The sequence below is a fragment of the Centroberyx affinis genome, unplaced genomic scaffold (genome assembly GCF_046629955.1).
Source record: "Centroberyx affinis isolate AG114_WGS23_722 - 3 ecotype Tasmania unplaced genomic scaffold, CSIRO-AGI_Caff_v1 ptg004590l_1, whole genome shotgun sequence".
Taxonomy (NCBI): Eukaryota; Metazoa; Chordata; class Actinopteri; order Beryciformes; family Berycidae; genus Centroberyx; species Centroberyx affinis.
In genome coordinates this window covers 181,326-201,325 of record NW_027282208.1, presented here as the reverse complement: position 1 = coordinate 201,325, position 20,000 = coordinate 181,326, and the positions used below count along the sequence as shown (strand labels likewise).

Here is a 20,000-nt window from a genome sequence, read left to right as displayed (position 1 = left end):
AGATTTAGGCACAGAGCAACCAAAGGACTTCTTGAAGAAGGAAGCTACAAAAAGGCTAGTACAATTTGCATGATAAATGGCAATTTCTCGTCACTTATCATGCTAATGTAGATAGAGATCTATAGCCCTGTCCTGATCCTACCTGATTCCTGATTCAGTGTTGTCTCTTTGTTTTTTGTCTACATGTGACATTGCTAGTCTGCTTTTCATTCCTTTTCCAGGCCCAACAGTTTAACTTGAAATCCAGCATGATGTTGTGTAGAGAATTTTAGATTTAGTACAACCACAGGAATTTCTTGTTCAAAATGTTTGTCCACCTCATATTCATAGATATAAGCCATTTAATACAAATCTGACATTGGAAGTGCCATCATCACAGCCATAAGAAATGAAATGATCAAACTTAGCTGCTTGAAAAGTGCTCACTATTCTGTGTAAATGTACGGGCTAGCTATTTTGTATTTACAGCAACTCAGTAATGGCCTCCTTGACAGTGATGGAAGTGCAATGCATAAAGAAGCTGATGGTCTTTATTTATTAGCTTTTCACTTGTGAGGGGTGTATATGGCCCCTCCTTTCCTCTTCCCCAATGGCTCTCTGAATCATTCTCCCAGCCTCAGCCAATTTGTTTATATGAATCAAACAGAGAGAGATTTATGTTGGCGCGACAGCGCACACCATGGTGGCAGGCTGGACACAGGAATAAAACGAACAGTGAGAAGTAATTTGGCCTACACCCAAGGCAAAGTAAATCATGCCTGTTAAAGGACAGAGCCACTTTCCTTGTTAGCGGTCTCACCCATCCGCATAACCAGGAACCAACACAGCAGTCTCCTGTCCCTCCAGTTATTCGTCAGCCAAAAGGGATCAGAGACTATATCTCCCCCACTGCTTTAGCACCATCAAGCTGTTAACCTTCTAATGAAGGATTCTCATTCCATGATTAAGAATGTGTACTGACCATTGTACCATACAATGGTAGATGGCTGTAAATGTCATTGGCTCCATGGTTGAAGACCCAGACCCAATTCCCTCATTTTGTGCTTTATCTGAGAGAAATTCTCAAAGCTGTGGAAAAGTGTAATGACACTTACCATTACCAGCATGCAGCACCACCTTACACTTGCAGTATCACCTCACTTCCTTGGGAAAGCTGAGGGTCACTCAGTGTTCATGACAACCCTCTCTTGACATGGTTGTTGCATGGTAGAGAAATCTTGCATTCAGCTTCTATCAGCTTAACTTCCCTGGTGCATTCCTGTTATTTTTCCTTGTTTTTTCCTCTGTTTGTTTTCCTTGGTACTGATGGAAACTAAGCTTCAGTTACCCTTAGTTTAGTTTAGTTGTTGCCGAAGCAACAATTGAAGAGTTTCATTCCAAAATCAGATATACACCATTAAAAAAAATGACACCTACTCTTACTGGCATGAATGTGAAGCATATTGAATCATCTTTAGACCTTTGCTTACAAAATAGTAATTTTTTGATGATTGAATGATACATTAAATAATCCACTGATTAATTTTAGTTAGTAATTTCTGTTTCTAAAATAGACACATTTCATTTTGGAATAAAACCCTTCAATTTTACAGTAGTTATACAGTTACACGTTACTTCCCCAAATCACCTTCACATCCTAAGTAACAATCCCATTCTCCTACAGTCCAGCAGACAGCAGCCGCTTTGGTTCGTCAGGCAACCTCAGCCAGGCCAGCTCCCAGCTCAGCTCCGAGCCTGAGGAGCGCCGTGACCCAGAGACCTGCCACACCAGTGGTCCTCGCCCCCCTCTCCATGGCCACCAGCCTGCCTGGGAGGAGGAAGAAGAGGAGGCTGAGAAGGAGCTGCACCCACTACCAGAGCCTGGTTCCAATAAAGATTTGAAGGACTCTTCGGTCATCCTGCCCAAACCAACCTTGGACAAGCGTGATAACAAGCCTGTGAATAAAATCAGGTATCTTCTAAATGTGGACATCTAGGTTCTTATATCTGAGATTAGAAAGATCAGTTTAAAAAAGATCAGTTTAAGAATTGAAGTGATTGTATTCAGACAGTGCAGCTGTTCCTTATGTGATGTGCTAAGCGTTCAGATTCAAATGTGTTTTGGATTTTGCTTCATCCCCATCTCCTTCATTCATCCTTTCACCACTTGTTCCAGCCAACCTATTGATCTCGCTTTATCTTTTTCAGTTTCTTTGAGGATGGCCCTCCACCCTGCTCTCCATCCAAAGTGCGTTGGCTAAAGGCGTACAACAAAGTCAGAGTACAGCTCCTTGAGGTAGGAGGAATCACTCTTTCTGACCCACCCCACCCCCTACCCCCTCCACATTCACTCACAAAAGCACACACATACACAGACATGCACATACACATACACACATAAATACAACCTATATATAACCTGTTACCATACTGTATTGCATACAATTGTCTTGACTCATGTTTTGTAGGCCCATAGACGCTCGGCACCTTGAGTGCATGAGACAGAAATAAAATCAAGTCAAATCATATACATTTACATGTACACATATACATATATACACATAAACATATACAGTACATCTCTCTCTCTCTCTCTCTCTCTCTCTGTCTCTCTTATGTGCAATGATACTTCGAATCCTTCACCCTCCCTCTTTTCCCCTATGGGTTGGCTGAGTTTCCAATCATGCCACAGTGATTTGCACCAATTTTCTGGTCAGCAAGGATTCCACTTTGATCTGGGAATCCCCTTTTCAGCATGGGTTCATCCAGATGGGGCTGTGGCACTGCTAAGTGCAACAGATACTGTTTTTTAGCTCTAAGATATGGTCACAATTCCTCTGATTATGGTAACAGCCATCTAGGAGTGGTTTGCAGTTGACTTCGGTGTTTGGGTCTTTGTAAGTACTGCAAATGTTACAGTTATATGTGGCTGGTCTGTCTGATAATTTTGTTCTCCTCATTATGTACTTTTGAATCAATCCCAATTCCTCATGTGTCTCCTCGTTTAAAGTGACAGACTTTGCTCCCTTCACCCACCATGCCTCAGACATAGCCGTTACTTTCTAGCTGTCTCAGTTGTGAGGCAAGTCCAAACTGTGCAGATGAGACAAAAACTTCAAGGGGCTTATAAAAATGTTTCAGCCCACGATAAAGAAAAAAAAAACAAGATGACAAGCAATCAGAAAAATGACAGTGAAACAAATGCATGAATAGTAAGTAAGGGAAATAATAGAGGTGAGTGTGTGTGTGTGTGTGTGTGTGTGTGTCTGTCTGTGCGAGATAGAGAGAGAGAATGTGATATGCATACTCAAAGATTGACAAAATGAGGGATGAAGAGTTTTGATCAGTGGGTTATGTTTTGGGTGGGAAAACCTCAAGTGTTTTGGCTCATCAGACATGCCCTAAGTCTAGATTTGACACTGCAGAGAAATGTAGAGTCATCTGCTATGTGAATATAATTGTTTCACAGGGTTAAGGTTAGGGTTAGTAGTTAGATCTTCAATGTTTAATGGAGGAGACAGGGAGTAGTTATGAATCTGAGATGGTACAGTGCTTGGTTTTGTATAGTGGGACTGTCCTGTAACCAAAATGTCAAAGGTTTGCTACTCAGATTGCTGCAACATTGTGTGACCATCTACAGCCAGTGACAGACAGTGAACTCATCCATTATAAATCACTCTGGATAAGAGCATTATCTAAATGCCTAAATATATAAATGTAAATGTTGTTTTTGACGATTCATTTATTTTTTTCTGAATTCAAAGGACACAATGGACTTTATTCATTTCATCACACATTTACAGCATGGAATTTGCAAAATCTGAAAAGTGGTCATCCAGTCCAGCATGTACTGTTCTCAGAAAGCTTGTGGCCGAGACCAGAGAGAAATTGCAGTCCAAGGACATACCCTCACATACACACATACTCACACACACACACACACACACACACACACACACAAAGAGCACACCAACACCACAATCAGCCAGGCTTTGATTACACCCTGTTCTGATGTACGCCAAGAGATACCCCCATCGCTGCCCCTCCTTCTGGGTCCTCTTGCTGTGATTGGTCCTATCTATTTATCTCTGATTACCTTGGAGTCCAGGCCCTTGTCTCCTTGTCTTCCCCGAGCCCACAGCCTACGTATTCACCCTTGAAAACCCACTCTCATGTCCAGTTTTATTTTAAATTAGAATCCGTTGAGATGGGCTTTTAATGATCTCATTTGTTGCTCGGGGAGTAAATAGAAAGGAATGAAGTACTGAGAGGAATTAAATTTTCAAGAGTGGCTTAAGGTAGTGAGATTGCTGACTTTGAAACATGGACTGATGAATGCTAACGCAGCCGACCTCACTCAGTGGGGCAGCTGCGTCAAGTCGTGAGTAGGGGGGACAAGTGGGTTCAAGGTCCTGTGTTGGCAAGCCGCCCTGCTGAAGTGTCCTTGGGCAAGACACTGAACCCCTACCAGCTCCAGGGCTGCTGCTCTGTAGCTGAGCCTGACCTCTGACCTCCTTGTGGAGGCCGGGGCAAGCGAAAAAATAATTTCCTTAAGGGGATTAATCATTTTCTTTTACATGATTTATTACTCACATGTACAACTCTCTGGCTGCCTGTTTTGTTACGCCATCCATCTTTTCCAGCCACCCTTCTCAAGAGTCGTGGATATCAGGGCATGTCAGACGAGTGGCTGCTCTGCTAAGAGACAAAATCACACATCTTCAGTGGAAAGGTGTTGGGTCAAGGAAACAGAAACAGTATGGAGAATGAAGAGAGGGCTCTTGAGTTATCTGCTTGGCTGGGTTGGAAGCAGGGGACCAAAAGCGTAAGGGGGGGGTGCAGGCTTAAATAGACCGCCTTATTGAGAGTTTGATAAGAGTTGCAAAGAATAGTGTGTGTATCACATGTCTGCAGCACGACTTGTGTTGTCTGCCTGAACTAGCTTCCTATTCTTTGCTTCATGTTTGAAAATGGGACAGTATGATAATTCAATAGTTTTTTATTGGTCCGTCAGCATGTTGGACCAAGCCAGGTGATGCAGGATTCTCTTTCGTCTTTATACATTGCCTATAGATACATTGACTTGCGAATTACATTAGAAACAGGACGGACAAACCCCGTCTTTATTTGGTCACATGCAACCATCTACAACACATGCACACACGTGCATGGCGGCCGGCACACGCACACACATGCATTCAATGGCGCTGTGAAATTTATCCTCATCCCTCTTCCCATCTTGGCCCGTCCTTCCTTTCACGGGACAGGCCAGGAGCGGTGGGCAGCTATTTACAGCAGCCCAGGGACCAACTTCTTTATTTTTTAATGTCCATTGCTGGTCAGGCGACGATCTTCTTGCATGTTTTTAGTCAGGGTTCTTATCGATGTTATATGGAGGAAACCCCCCAAGTGAGCATGGGGAGAACATGCAAACTCCACACAGAAAGGCAAAATAGCCCACCTGGGCACTAGGCACCGAAGGCAGGGGAATGTACTGCTTGACTACAGGCTGTTGGCTCCTTGCATACCCAAAATGTCACTGATGTGGGAGCAACAAGCTTCAGTAGAATGGCAATGAGAATACAGAAGTGGTAGCGGAAATAGGTTCAGGTTGTGCTTTAGGAGCAAACAACAGTGGCAGCATTGATTTTCTTGCATGCAGTATATCTGTGGATGGAACGATGATCAGTAATGCAGATTGTTGCTGCTGGGCTGGGCAGGGGCAGGAGACTTGAAATAACATGTCACCGCCCCCATACAGGTGAAGACACCTCTTCTCCCACTCCTCAGTTGGCCACTTCAGCACAGATCTGAGGAAATATTAGTTATTCAGTCTCAGCTGCCTTAGAATTATCAATTATAGATCGCTTGTCTACATGGCTGCTTTGATCTTCTCCAAGACTGAAGGAGAACGATATTGCATGTCACTCACTGTATTCTCAACCAATTACACAAGCACTCACCTGTTTGATGCTCATTAGGCTGTGCTCTCAGGAGTGTATTGTGTAGCTTTAGTGTGTGTGTGTGTGTGTGTGTGTGTGTGTGTCTGTGTGTGTGTCACTGGCGTACATCCTGTGATAGTCAGTGCGTAGATGCTCTATGGGCTGAGAATAGTGCCAGCAGGAAAAGAATTTGAATTTCATACGTGAATTCTGAATTCTTACTTAATAACTTGAAATTGTGTTTAACGTTTTGAAATTGACTTTGATTACATTGAATTTGTATTTCATAATTTGAAATTGTATTTTTCAACTTAAAAAATCAACACCATACACATTCCATACACATTTCAAATTTAGTTCTCCAAATTCAGTTTCAAACTTCGGAGACGAACATCCCGGGGTTGAAGGATAAGCAAGCGAGCACAGATTCAATCGATGTCCGTTTCAGCCAACCAGCAGGCAGGAAGTGGCCGCGCCATTCGCATGTCAACACAAAGGAGTAGCTTGAAGTTGTTTGCAGCTGTCATGGAAGACCAGAGACCAGAGCAGTGGGTAACAAGCCCCCAGGAAGGCTGGTTTTGCTGTAGTGGCCTTCTACCTCTTCTACAAGGCTGGCTGGCTGTTTCCATCAAACTGTTGGGTCCCTTGGCTTTATTTGGGAATGTTGCTCCATGCGCCTCCATGCACCATAGTCTTTATCATTACAGGCCACTTCATAATCTTCAGTATGTTTACGGCTGTGGTCTGCAAAGAGACCATTCGCGCGCACAAACGACATGAGAAGAATTTGAAAACCAAGCGGGAGAAATCGCTGGCCCTGAAGAAACGAGCCATCACCCAGCGGCAGAAGAAAGAAATCAGACAGCTCATGCAGACCTGCGGGGGAAATGCCAACGATTTTGAAAAGTTGGTACAGCAGTCTTCTTTCCACAGAGACAAAATGGTGATGGAAAAAACCATACACTAGCTTGATCTTTGCTGACCTCTACCTAGCCAGCCTAGACCATCAGGACAACACAATGAACAAGATGACGCAGCTTCACAGTGACATGACGATGGCACTGTGTGAGCTGGTGGAAGAGGGTCTGCTGAAGGAGCAAGAAAGGAGAGAAAGACACGGACATGGACAATTACAGAGAAAAGCTGCAAAGAAAATACAAAAAGTATTGATGCTTCGTTTTCTTGTTGGCTTGTGTTCTCTTCAGCCAACTTCTCCATTTAGCACTGCCCTAAAGAAATCTCACAGAATAATGTTTGCATGTACCTAAAGCTCCGGGGGAGAAATAATGAACTAAGAATGAACGAATGAAGCATGAATCACATTTATAAAACTGGAAAATGATCATATTGCCCTCCGGTAGTCGTGCTCAAAACTCAGCAAGAAAGGATTTGATCTCTGTGGGGAATTTGATAAAAAAGTCATGGGCTATTACATGAGATTATATTGCATAATAGTGGATGAAATGTCTGTTTACTGTTTTGCTGCTCCCAGAATGTGCCATCTGACACAAAGCATGTTTGATGGAAACATGTTATCACCAGTTTATTTGATATAATGCATTTTGGGAGCAATGTGGACAATCCTCTCTTTTTAATTCTGGACCTTCCTCTAAACTTACACTTACACTTTACACTGAATAATCCTCTCAGTATGATTTTGCTTCTGTTAAGATATTTGAAATACGCTGCTAAAACCTCTCCTTCCATATAAATGGATGGTGAGTAATCAAAAAATATGTTTCTTTCTTTGTTTCTGAGGCCTTGAATGTGGTTTCTCAGTATTTGTACTAGTGGCCTTTGCTGAAGTGCCAATTTATGCATTTAGCCTGGATCTATCCTGCATTACTACTGCAGACCTTCTTGAATGTCAAACAGTAGATCCAAATTACTGTATTGTTACACAGAACTCTAGTGTAAATCCTTCTATCTCTCTCCTAAGGTCTTGTTATTTATTTCCCTAGCAGTACGGCTCTGGCCTTTGCACTCCTTACTATTTGCTGCTTATAATGTTGGTGATCTACAAATTGAAGCTTATTCTACTGTCACACTCACTGCAAGTCACTCTGGATAACAGTGTTAGCTAAATACCTACAATGTAAAATGTGTCTCTTAACCCAGTGATTCTCAACCTTTATGGACCCCTGATTTAGTCCACATTAGGGTCACAGACCCCCATTTGATGAGATTTTGGCTCTCAGATCCAAATCTGAGAATATTTTTATTGTTTGATATGATTTTGTCAGAATCCCATGACTATCTGTATTGTAGGGGGAAAAAAATGGAGAAAAAACAGTGAAACAATGATCAAAATAGTAATTCTTCTACATTCTCTAACTGTGTTAACTTCTTGTAAATGAAATAATGGTGAAGTTGAACAATTCACCAATTTGCTGGGGACCCCCTGGAACCTCCTGAAGGACCCCTGGTGGTCCCCGGACCCCACGTTGAGAACCATTGTCTTAACCAACTAATTAGCAGAACCTTCCTTGGAGTTTAAACAGAGACCAAAATGTTTTCTTCTTCAGATCTTAATCAAGCCACACACTGCATCAGTGCTGACCATTTCCCGTCTGCAAAGAGAGCAAAACTTGATTATTTTCCAAACAGTTCCTCTTATACGTATATGGAGCAACAGTGCAGCATTACTTTTGCTTTTGCATGCATGCAGTGTCAGGTGGGACTACAACTCCTCCCTATATTAAATTACTTGCTGTATCAAATACAGTCCAGTGGGAGTGTTTCACCTTAAACCTGATCCAGGGCTGACTTCACTCTGCTGCTTCAGAGCCAAAGATGTTGCACTTATGACACCAATTCCAGTCTTAATATGATAATCTTAAAATAATGAATAATGAGTTTGCCTTCTTTTAATGTGTAATAGGTAGCTTTATAATTGGTGATAATATCAATATCATTTGCTTTCAAATTACATTAGAAACTGAAGATTTTGTCTGTTTTTTTTATTCATATCGCAATGTGCAAGAAGCATAGATTCCAGCTTTTCTAGAGGTCAGCAGTCTTCCCCCTGAGGACGAAAATAGTCTTTTTGTCTCAACAACAAGCATTGTGCCATGGCAACGATGTCACATTTCTATGGAAACACAAGCTTGTATTCATTTTTGATTAGGGTGGCATTACTGCAGCTGGTGGTGTGTGTATGTGCATGTGTGCTTCCACTTACATAGTACATATTGTGTTTGCTTACATACTTTCCATCCCTGCACAGCATGGGCATGCTCTGTTAAGGTTTTGATTGCTCTGTGTTTACATTTTTGCAAACCACACTGATTCATAGTGCAGAATGTGCCTATATGTTTCCTCTAATTTTGATAACTGCCTCTGATAATTGTGTTACTTTAGTGCTCTATTTTTTATTTTTTACCTCTGCTGTTGGAAGGAGGCTGTTTTCACCCTTCTCTGTTCATTAGTGAGATATCTCGGAAAGTTACAAATGGATTTGGATGAAATTAGGTGGACAGATAGCACAAGGATTAGTTGATTAGATTTTGGTGACGATCTGGGATTTCCGCCATTAGATGATTATCGATTTTTAACTATTATGTTGCATTCAGCGCTGGCGGGGAGGTCCGACATCTGGGGCTTGGCTGCTAAACAGCATTGCATTTCTCGGGAAAATGAATCCCAGAAGACAAATGATAAACAAACATCTTCTTATTTCACCAGTCTTTAACCAAGTGACAAATAAAGAAAACCACAAACTTGTAATTGGCTCCTTTGCTTATTATTTGACATGACCCAATGCTTCAAACTCCAATTCTGACATTCTGTACTGAGACACAAAAACAACAGAAAGAAAAACAGAAGAGTTTTTGTCGCAAAAAATGAGGGTTAAAAAAAGTTTGAGATGAGATTTCCAGTCCAATTTCAGCTGACAGCTGTTCAAATCCAAAGCTGATTAGTAAATTTGGCTGGTGTGGAAATGAAGAGCCTCTCCGCTAAACACTCTAATTAGAAAATTCAGATTTGCAATGTTGAGTTTGAGTTGAACCTAATCAAGTTGCAAAGCAATTATAGTGGAGAGTCACAGAAGGATGAATACAAAGCAGTTTTTACCTACACTCAGACAAACAAGATCGCTGTTATCATTAGCCTGGAAGAGCAGGAGTCTGTGGTTAGGGAGTTTATCCAGTGGAGCAGCTCTTCACCTCAAGTCATGCCAATTGATTTTAAGAAAAATAGCTCAAGCACCACCTACAGCTCGTGATCAGAGGGTTAAATTAGTTTTTTTGTGTTTTGGTGCTTTCATCAGCTACACACAATTCGATTTTAATAGTCCAAAAAAGCAAAAAGGCCAAGGCAATCTTTCTTTTGGATTAAAAATGCCTTTATTGATATGGCATGGTTCTCTTGAACATTAAAAAATAACTCTGACGTGTAGATTTTAATGCTGTCATTATTTGTGAGGAGGGTCCACAGCAATTTCTTGGTGTATATGTATTTTTAAAGAAAGATTCATTTTTTAATGTATATAAAGCTACGCTGTGTCTGTTCTGTGCATCTTTTATCAAATCAATAGTGACAGAAAGAACGACAAAATGACACGACTTTCCTCACACTTGAGCCTAAATCCTCTTTGGTCCTGTGAGTTGAAGGCTTTATCGTCCCTCATTGGTTTGCAGCAAGGCATAAAACACAGCACACACTCACAATAAACAAAACAGGCAGAAGCATTCAAGACACATTAAAATGAGACACTGGAAAAAGCAGAAAATTGAATGACCAGGGAAGTGGAGGCACGGGGTGGAGAGTTTATCTGTTACAGTTGAGAAAGTATACAGCATTAGGGGATAAATGAGAACTTCAGTGCGTTTGATTTGCCCTGCGGCTGCTTGAACCCGTGACCGGCAGCTTCAGTCCCTTAAAAAAAAAAACACATTTGGCTAAAAAAAGTTCTAGTTTTAGACATGCGCGACAGAACTGGAGCAATTTAAGTGCGAGCGGAGATAGAGGAGTGAACCAAGGGACATTATACATGACCCGGAAAAGTGTGCGATGTCTCTTCTCCCCCTCACGGCACGAAAAAAAAAAAAAAAATCCTCCTCTGTGGAGACGGAGGCATTAACATGAGCATTACCACTGCAGAGGGGAAGAAGAAGAGCGGGGAAAAGGAGGAGGGGTGGAAGAAAGAGATGGAGGGAAGCAAAGTCGAACGCTACTAGGTCTACTGACACTTGTTATCGCGGCTTGATGTGTGGGTACATTGCTTGTGAAATCAGCGAACGTTAACACAATGCTGTCTGTCTCTGTGTTTTTACAAAGGTTTTTTTTTTTTATGTAAACAGCGACAATGCAGAACTGTTGTCATCTCTTTGTCTGTTCTGTTGGAGCTGAATTTCTCGTTCCATGCTTTAATGCTTCTTTTAAAACAGGTGAATAGGGAAAGAAAATTGCTTTTATCCTATCAGAATGAAATCTTAACATGGACACAAATACAAACACTTTTTGTATTATGACATTTATTTATTTTGTTATTGACATATTCAAATTAGTTAATATTTGATTTAAAAAAATCAGTTAAAACGCTTTTATCCCCCAGTGTCTACAAAACACTGAATATGGCGAAAATCTGCTCTTTTCCATGTAAAATACCACATAAAATAGAAATGTCAGAGGTATGACAAAAAAAAAAAACGGCAGCTATTTTTGTTAAGAAGCAGTATGCCAACTTTATCTACAAGCAAGTTAAGTTGGAAAGAAAGTGTGGTAGGTAGACGGTGGTGGAAGAAGTACTGAGATCTTTTACTTCAGTAAAAGTAGCAATACAACAATGTAAAGATACTCCATTACAAGTAAAAGTCCTGCATTCAAAATCTTACTTAAGTAAAAGTACATAAGTATTGGCAGCAAAATGTACTTAGAGTATCAAAGTAAACATACTCATTATGCGAACTGTCCCCATTTAGAGAGTTATATTTTTCATAAATTATTGGAATGTTAATACTGATTTATTGACATACATGTACATGTAAGCAGCATTTTAAAGTTGTCAACGTGAAGCTAATCTTAACAATTTAGCTATACTTTTGGGTAGTCTAATCTATAACAATGCTATTTTATAGTTATTTTATAAAGATGATCAGATGTTTTAAATATAAAATATTGATCTGAAAAGTAACTAGTATCTATAGCTGTGAAATAAATATAATGGTGTAAAAAGTACAATATTTCCCTCTAAAATGTAGTGGAGTATAAGTACAAATGGCATAAAATGGAAATACTCAAAGTACTTAAGTACCTCAAAATTGTGCTTAAGTACAGTACTTAGTTACTTTCCACCACTGTAGGTAGAAGTATATTTTGAGAAAATGGCCATTAAAGGTTTTTTTTCTAGCTAATTGTGTGCTTGTTAATATAGAGGAACAGCCTTGACTAAAGATAAATAGCTATACAGTATATTAGCTACATCGTTCAATGTGTGCAGAAAGATGAGGCATCTGAAACTGAAAAATAATTTTCTTGCAGTGCTGATGCCTGTCTTTGATTGCAGTGATGTCATCCCACTTTTCTGAGAGCAAACCATAGCTTTTATCTCTCCATTAGGTCCTGCTGATTGAAACCTTGGAAAAATCTTTGTCTGAGCTTTCATTCTCTGGGTGCAATAATGAGAGAGGCAACAACCCAGGATTATTCATTGGTGTGTGTGGGTGTGTGTGTGTGTGTGTGTGTGTGTGTGTGTGTGTGTGTGTGTGTGTGTGTGTGTGGGTGTGTGTGTGTGTCCCACGTTTTACTGCATGCTTACTGAACTACTTCTGTACTTTTGCTCCGTCCCCAAGAGGAAGTGAAGTGTTGGGAAAAAGTTTTGCTTGCATTTTAAGAGACAAGGAATGGTGTGATAATTAGTCAGCAGAGAGACACCAGAGTTTTACATTAAAATCGCTCGACTGTATTATGTTCACGAAACAGTTGCAATCTGCAGAACTAATGCAGGATAGATGCAGGATAAATACATCAAGTGGAGACTTTTTGACATTTTGTGTATTTATTGTATGAAACTCAATGTCACTTCTTGTCTTTGGCCAAAACTGTCATGAACAGAGAGGATCTACAATAAAATAATGTACAAAATAAAAACTAGGGGTTCATTGGGGGTTCTTCCAGGATCCAAAGGGGGCCAATGAGCATCTTAGGGTTCCTCACTAGAACACAATAACTTTAAAGGGTTCCTGGAAGACGTTTTGTGGAAATACCATCATGAATCCTTGATGAAGAGGCTCTTCAAGGAATCCTCTAAGGCTCTAAGGTTCTCAAGTTTTTTGGCTTGCGACTCCTTAAGAGAAAAATCTGAAAAAAATAGACATGATAATAAATTAGTATAGTAGAAATATGTTTTTTACCTATCCCATAAATCATCTCACGACCCCTCAAAATTATCTCACGACCCCCATGGGGGATCCTGACCCCCAGGTTGAGAACCACTGCTCTAGGGATCCGCCATGGTTTCAATCTGAAGACTCCCTAAGGTTCCTCAAAGCCCTTTTACTTTTTAAGGTCAGTGCTCATGATCCGCGGCAAGATCTTTGCTCTCAAAATTTCCACTGTCTGCGCTTAGTGTTTTAAAGTATTGAAAATGAACTCTCTACAACACTCTATTGTCTTTAAACTTATTGCAGCCTTGCAGTGTGTGACAGCTTTGTGTGAGCATTAATCAAATTCATGAGATATGATGCTGTCCAGTGAGAACTGATAGGTAAAGGAACAGGTAACATTAATAGGTGTTAAGGGATTGTGCTGGTTTGGTTAAAGGTCACACAGATAATGTCACATTTTGCAAAATTTCTACGGGTATAAAACACTGTTCTGAAGAGACGATTTAAACTGCAAAAAATGACAAGCTGTCCAGTGATTTTAACTTGTTTCCAGACCTATCAAGCTTATTTTGTGACATTTTTAGTCAAATTATCTCACTGCACTCGCAGATAACCTTGCTGGTTTCAATAAATTTCACTTGATAGGCTACATGCCAAAAAACCTTCTTTCAATAAATCATCATAAAAAATCTCGGAACAAGAAACTTTCTCCAAAACAATTTCAAGTAAATGTCCTGAAAAAAGTTACATTCTCCTGAAAAAAAAAAGTCAAATTTAAAAAAAAAAAAATGAGCTGCCAGTGCAGTAAGTAAAAATAAGCTTGATAAGTCTGGATACAAGATAAAACATGTTTGTCAGTTTTTGCAGTGTAGCGTCACCTCATGCTGTTACACCCCATGCCTTCCTGCCACCATGCACACGTCTGATGCTTCGACAGGCTTTCCTCTGCCCTACTTAACGTGTTAGATGGTAGACGCCACCTGTAGCGTCTATAGTCTACAACATTCACACAGACACTTCAGATACCAAATGTACCTGCTGTGTTAGACTATGACTCAGGCTGGGTATTGTAGATTGTATACAACTTCTTTCTTCTGTCCTTGGATAGACTTCAAAATGTCAGAAACACCAAAGAAGAGATGAGGTTGCTGTGTGTGGACCAGGCAAACATCAAACAGACATCAGAGGAAAAGAAAGGCGGGGCAGCCGGAGTGGTTTGGGGGTTGGGGGGGAGGGGGCAAATGACAAGAGGAGGAGTAGAAAGGGAGAGGAGAGGGAGAACATGAAGAGCAGGAGAAGATGAGGAGCAGCTGCTGTGTGTTGGAAGGGTCCACATCTCCTGGGGGGATTGTTGGTCCCAGTATTAACAGTTTCAAATATAGAGATCAGAACCTGCTACATGAAGCTTCACCACGCAATAACAGAACACACACACACACACACACACACACACACTCACACACACACACACACACACACACACACACATACACATATATTCACCAGCCTTGTCACTGGAGGCGGCGGTAGCATAGAGGTTGGAGAAGCGAGCTTGTGGCACACAACATGCTCAGTGGGCTTTCCCTGGATGAATAAAGGTTAATATATAAAAAAAAAAATACATTGAAGAATTAAATAAAAATTGACAAAATTAATTCCGTAACCCGAACCTAACCGTAGGATAGAAGTACAAACACACACACTCTTTCACTTTATTGTTCTTTCATCCTGCTCTCCTTAAACACACGCTTGCAAACCCCCCAACACACACATTTTGTTGTCTTTGTACCATTTTCCGCCTAATTCACTCATGTGTCTTCTTGATTTTTTCCTCTTTTTTGTTTGGAGTGAATTGTTTTTTAGCCCCTTGGGTTTGTCTTACCCTCGCAGATTATATTGCTCCTCTCTTTTTTCAGCTTTTATTACTTGCATGTGCAAATAAACTCAACCTAATACCCACAAACCAACATGAAAGGCCTTGCTTTGCGACACAGACACCTCTCTTTTCCTTCTCCTCTCGCATCCCTCCTGTTTTCACATGTACTTCATCTCTGTTCACCTATACAGTAAACATTTGTTCAAAGTGTGGCACCTCTGAATTTCCAGAGAAGGATCAATAGGCTTTACGTTACGTGAGCGATTTCGCTGTTTACACACCACATGCAAAAACTAGTTAAGAGATGGAGGAAGAACAAAGATGGATGTGAAATGGAGTGAGATCAAGGCAAAGGTAGGGAAAGCAGCGCAAATATAAAGAAATAGGAGGGTGGAGCAGAAGGATAACTCATTATAGACAGAGAAGACATGCAGAGATAATTGGATGTGGACAGAGAGAGATGCCACCCAGCCAAGAGCGCAAGGGTCTAAATGAGAAGTTGCACGAGAAAGACAAGTGTTGAGAAGAAAAGGGACAGGTACAGAAGACAAAACAGTGAGAAAGTTTTGTGAAATCACACAAAATATACTGGCAGTACATTTTCTGTACACTGTTCCTTAAACTCTGCAATGGATTCTCCTTGGAGATTCAGAAAGGGAGAAGAGGAATTTGAGAGAAGAAAGAGAGCAGAGCATCTGCAAGTTTCAAAAAGACAATTTTAAGACATTTAAGACCTTTTTAGTGCTAGCTGGAGTTTTAATTTGAGACCGATTTAACAAACTAAACAAAGACACAAACAGCTGGCAAAAAACATTTCCGAGTGAACACAGCTAATGAAAGTTCTGAAACTATAAATGGGCAGAATAAGAAAAAGAACATTAGTTTAGCGACATATACAACACAATTATATTGATTAAAGCATATGCAACAAAAACAAAACATTTACATTCACCAACTCCATTCACATCTTTTGGAGAAACTTTTGTTTCATTTGCCGTAATTTTTTTGCCTTACTTTCCAACTTTTCTTCGACTAAATATCAATATCAATATCTGTCAATGGAGAAACTGGTCTCTCTCCTCTTCTACGATGGATTTCTCCCTGTATGATTGTTGAACGTCTCTTGGTGCAAAATAGAATAAAAAAAAAAAAAAAGGGCTCTAGAAAGAAGCCCTCGCTCTTTGATTCTCAGGGACTGACACCAAAACCTGACGTTTACCGCTGATGTTTTACATCCTGAAACATTTTCTGATATCAAACTCCAGTGCAGCTGCTGGAAATATCTTGATGTGATGTGACATTGTCTTGGTTTGGCCAGTTATCCATGAGAATAACAAATATACACCACCAAACAACAAAGTGGACCCAGAAATGCAAGATACATTGCCAATAGCTAACTGTGTTAAAGTGTTTTAGGGTGGATTTTTCCTTTAAGTTTTGATAAATCACTTCCTCCGGGCAGAGAAGATTTACCGCCAGTGTTCATACATGCCACCAGAATTTAATTTTGGCAAACTGGGCGAATCAAAGGCATCTCAATTAGTATTGCAGCCCCACTTTGTGATTTACACTGATAAAACAGATGGATTCTTACATAAAAATTTTGCCTAGTGCAGCTTTAAGACATTTTCTTACTTGTTAAATTTAATTATCTAAACCTAAGGCCTTAAGACTTTCTCAGACTTGTTAAGGACAGATACCCTGGAGAGGGAGATAGAGAGATCATCATCGTTATGGAGTGGAGTGAGTCATAACATGGCTGAGAAACTCATTTTTGTCAGAAAGAGAGGAGAGATGAGCTGGGGAAAATCCCCACTTACCATCCTACAGCCCATACATCCACTACCAATTAAGCAAGCGCAAACATCCTTATCTATTTATTGTGCCATACTAAACCTGAAAAAAGAGAAAGCGAGAGGCAATAGTGTATTAGAAGCAAATGTTATTGCTGATTCATGAGAGTAGAAGTAGAAGTTGGTTGTGAAGGAAAGACAAATGTGAACAAATCAGTTTTAAGACAGTTGGCAAGATGGAGCATGACAACTGAAGAGGACTAATTGACAGGGAGAGGTGAATAATGACAGGAGGACTGACTGGTCTTCTGCTGGGTGGAAACTGGGTGGAATCAGGCAAATATTTATTTTGGTACATCTAATGTCAGGGTGATGTGGTGCTTGACACTTGTGGTCATTACTTGCTACTGGAATTAAAGGTTATTCTACTCTTGTACACATGGTAAGTTGCACCGAATAAGAGCACCAACTAATTAAATTTTTTTATCGTCATCAAAAATGTTGTTTTCACCCATGTTAATTAGTTTGTCTGTCTGTCTGTCAGTAGGATATCTCAAGAACTTTTAGAGTATAGTTCCATGAAATTTGATGGACAGACGAGCCTTGGGCTAAGGAACAATTAATTATATTTTGGTGGCGATCCAGATCTGGGATTTCTGCCAATAGACGATTATCCCTTTTTAGCCATAACTATGAAACTAACAGAGACTTTATTACAAATCCTACGGGTATGTTTTCTGGGTCAAGAAATCAATTAACTTACTTCATTCACTTATTTAAGTGATAGAAATTATGTTTTTTTGGTGTAATTTGTCAGTGTTGGCAGCTGTTTGTGCTCTCCGAATGCCTTCTACTTTTATCTGGTAAATACAAATATACTTGAAATACAAGAAAGTAGGGCTGGGCGATGTGGTTGAAATCAATATCACGATAATCATAAGGATTTTTCTTGATATCAATATATATCACGATATGGTTCAAGAATGCAAAATCACGTTAAATAATCAAATTAATGTTCATCTCATTGAACCGAATGGTAATGTTAGGTGTGATGTCAAACAAAACAGAAATATTCAAATAATATTCCTACTATACCTCATTTTATGAGAGTTTTTGTCACGGGTAGGTGTGGTGAGGACCCAAATGCAGGACAGCGATGCAGGTGGTGATCAAAAAAATCCCCAGACTGGGAGTTTAATGCACAAATAGCAGGTGACACAGGAAATCCAAAAACATGAGCTCTACACAAACTGACACAAACATAACACAATACAGAACAATGAACCGACAAAGACTGACTGGGGAACAAGACTAATATACACATGGGGGTGATTACAAATTAGACACAGGTGTGTGGGAGCAGGAGCTGGGGGAGAGAGGGGGCCACACCCACACTACACACTGACAGACAAACCAGGAGGCGGAGACACAAGGGAGGCAGGGAACACAGAAAGAAACACACAGGCAGGTCATGGCCAAACCATGACAGTACCCCCCCCTTAAGGGACGGCTACCAGACGTCCCACCAGGCTGGCCAGGAACACCGAGCAGGGTGGGTGGAGGGGGTCCGGAGGAGGGATTCAGGGACAAGTGGCCTGGGAACAGAAGGATGGAGCCGGAAACCTCAGGCGGACGGCCTGGAGGCTGGACGGAGGCCGAGCAGGAAACCTCAGGCGGACGGCCTGGAGGCTGGACGGAGGCCGAGCAGGAAACCTCAGGCGGACGGCCTGGAGGCTGGACGGAGGCTGAGCAGGAAACCTCAGGCGGACGGCCTGGAGGCTGGACACGTAGGCGCAGCAGCTCTGGAGGACGGGCAGGAGGACGACCAGAGTGGCGGAACAGCTCTGGAGGACGGGCAGGAGGTCGACCAGAGTGGCGGAACAGCTCTGGAGGACGGGCAGGAGGACGACCAGAGTGATGGAACAGCTCTGGAGGACGACCAGAGTGGCGGAGCAGCTCTGGAGGACGACCAGAGTGGCGGAGCAGCTCTGGAGGACGGGCAGGAGGACGACCAGAGCGGCGGAACAGCTCTGGAGGCCGGTAATGTAGGCGGGACCGCTCAGGAGGTCGACGACGAAGGCGGAACCGCTCAGGTCGACGACGCAGCTGGAGGTCAGGGAAGGCAGCCGACACCAGAAGATTCGGCTGCGGGTCGGGGCAGGCTGCGAGGTCAGCTTCTTGTTTCAGGAGTACAGGACTGGAGTCTGGCGGTGGGAGTGCGGGACCAGAGGCCGGAGACAGGAATGCTGGACCGGAAGCTGGGGACAGGAAAGCAGGACCGGAAGCCGGAGACTGGAGTACAGGATCGGAGGCCGGAGACTGGAGCGCAGGACCGGAGGCCGGAAACGGCTGGAGTGCAGGACCGGAGACCGGCAACGGCTGGAGTGCAGGACCGGAGGCCGGCAACGGCTGGAGTGCAGGACCGGAGGCCGGCAACGGCTGTCTGAGATGGCCGACGGGGATTGGCAGGGCGTCGACAGATGCGGCCGACGACTGGGAATCTGGCTGCAGTGCAGGCTGTGTCAGCTGGGAGCCCGGCAGGCAAGCCGGTGAAGGTAGGGAAACAGGGGTTTGCTGACACACAGCCAGAGCTGACTGCAGCAGAACAGGACCAAAAACCTGCTGCACCTCTGGCTCAGTGGATTGCTGCGAGACGGGAACAGAAGGCTCATGCAGCACAGGAACAGAAGGCTCTTGCAGCACAGGAACAGAAGGCTCTTGCAGCACAGGAACAGAAGGCTCTTGCAGCCCAACAGGAACAGAAGGCTTTTGCAGCCCAACAGGAACAGAAGGCTCTTGCAGCCCAACAGGAACAGAAGGCTTTTGCAGCCCAACAGGAACAGAAGGCTTTTGCAGCCCAACAGGAACAGAAGGCTTTTGCAGCCCAACAGGAACAGAAGGCTTTTGCAGCCCAACAGGAACAGAAGGCTTTTGCAGCCCAACAGGAACAGAAGGCTTTTGCAGCCCAGGAACAGAAACAAGAGATTGCTGCAGCCCAACAGGAACAAGAGATTGCCGCGGCTCAGCGGGAACAGGGAGCTTCCGCGGCGCAGGAACAGGTAACTGCCGCAGCTTGGCGACA

General features: G+C 42.2%; 1 protein-coding gene across 1 annotated transcript in view; it reads left to right on the top strand.

Annotated features, from left to right (window-relative positions):
* The window catches only part of LOC139665453 (protein unc-13 homolog B), a 200,352-nt gene that overhangs the window by 79,013 nt on the left and 101,339 nt on the right, over nt 1-20,000 (top strand). Inside the window, 2 exon segments of the mRNA XM_071544463.1 lie at nt 1,664-1,951; nt 2,188-2,275. Coding sequence (XP_071400564.1) covers nt 1,664-1,951; nt 2,188-2,275 — 376 coding nt within the window.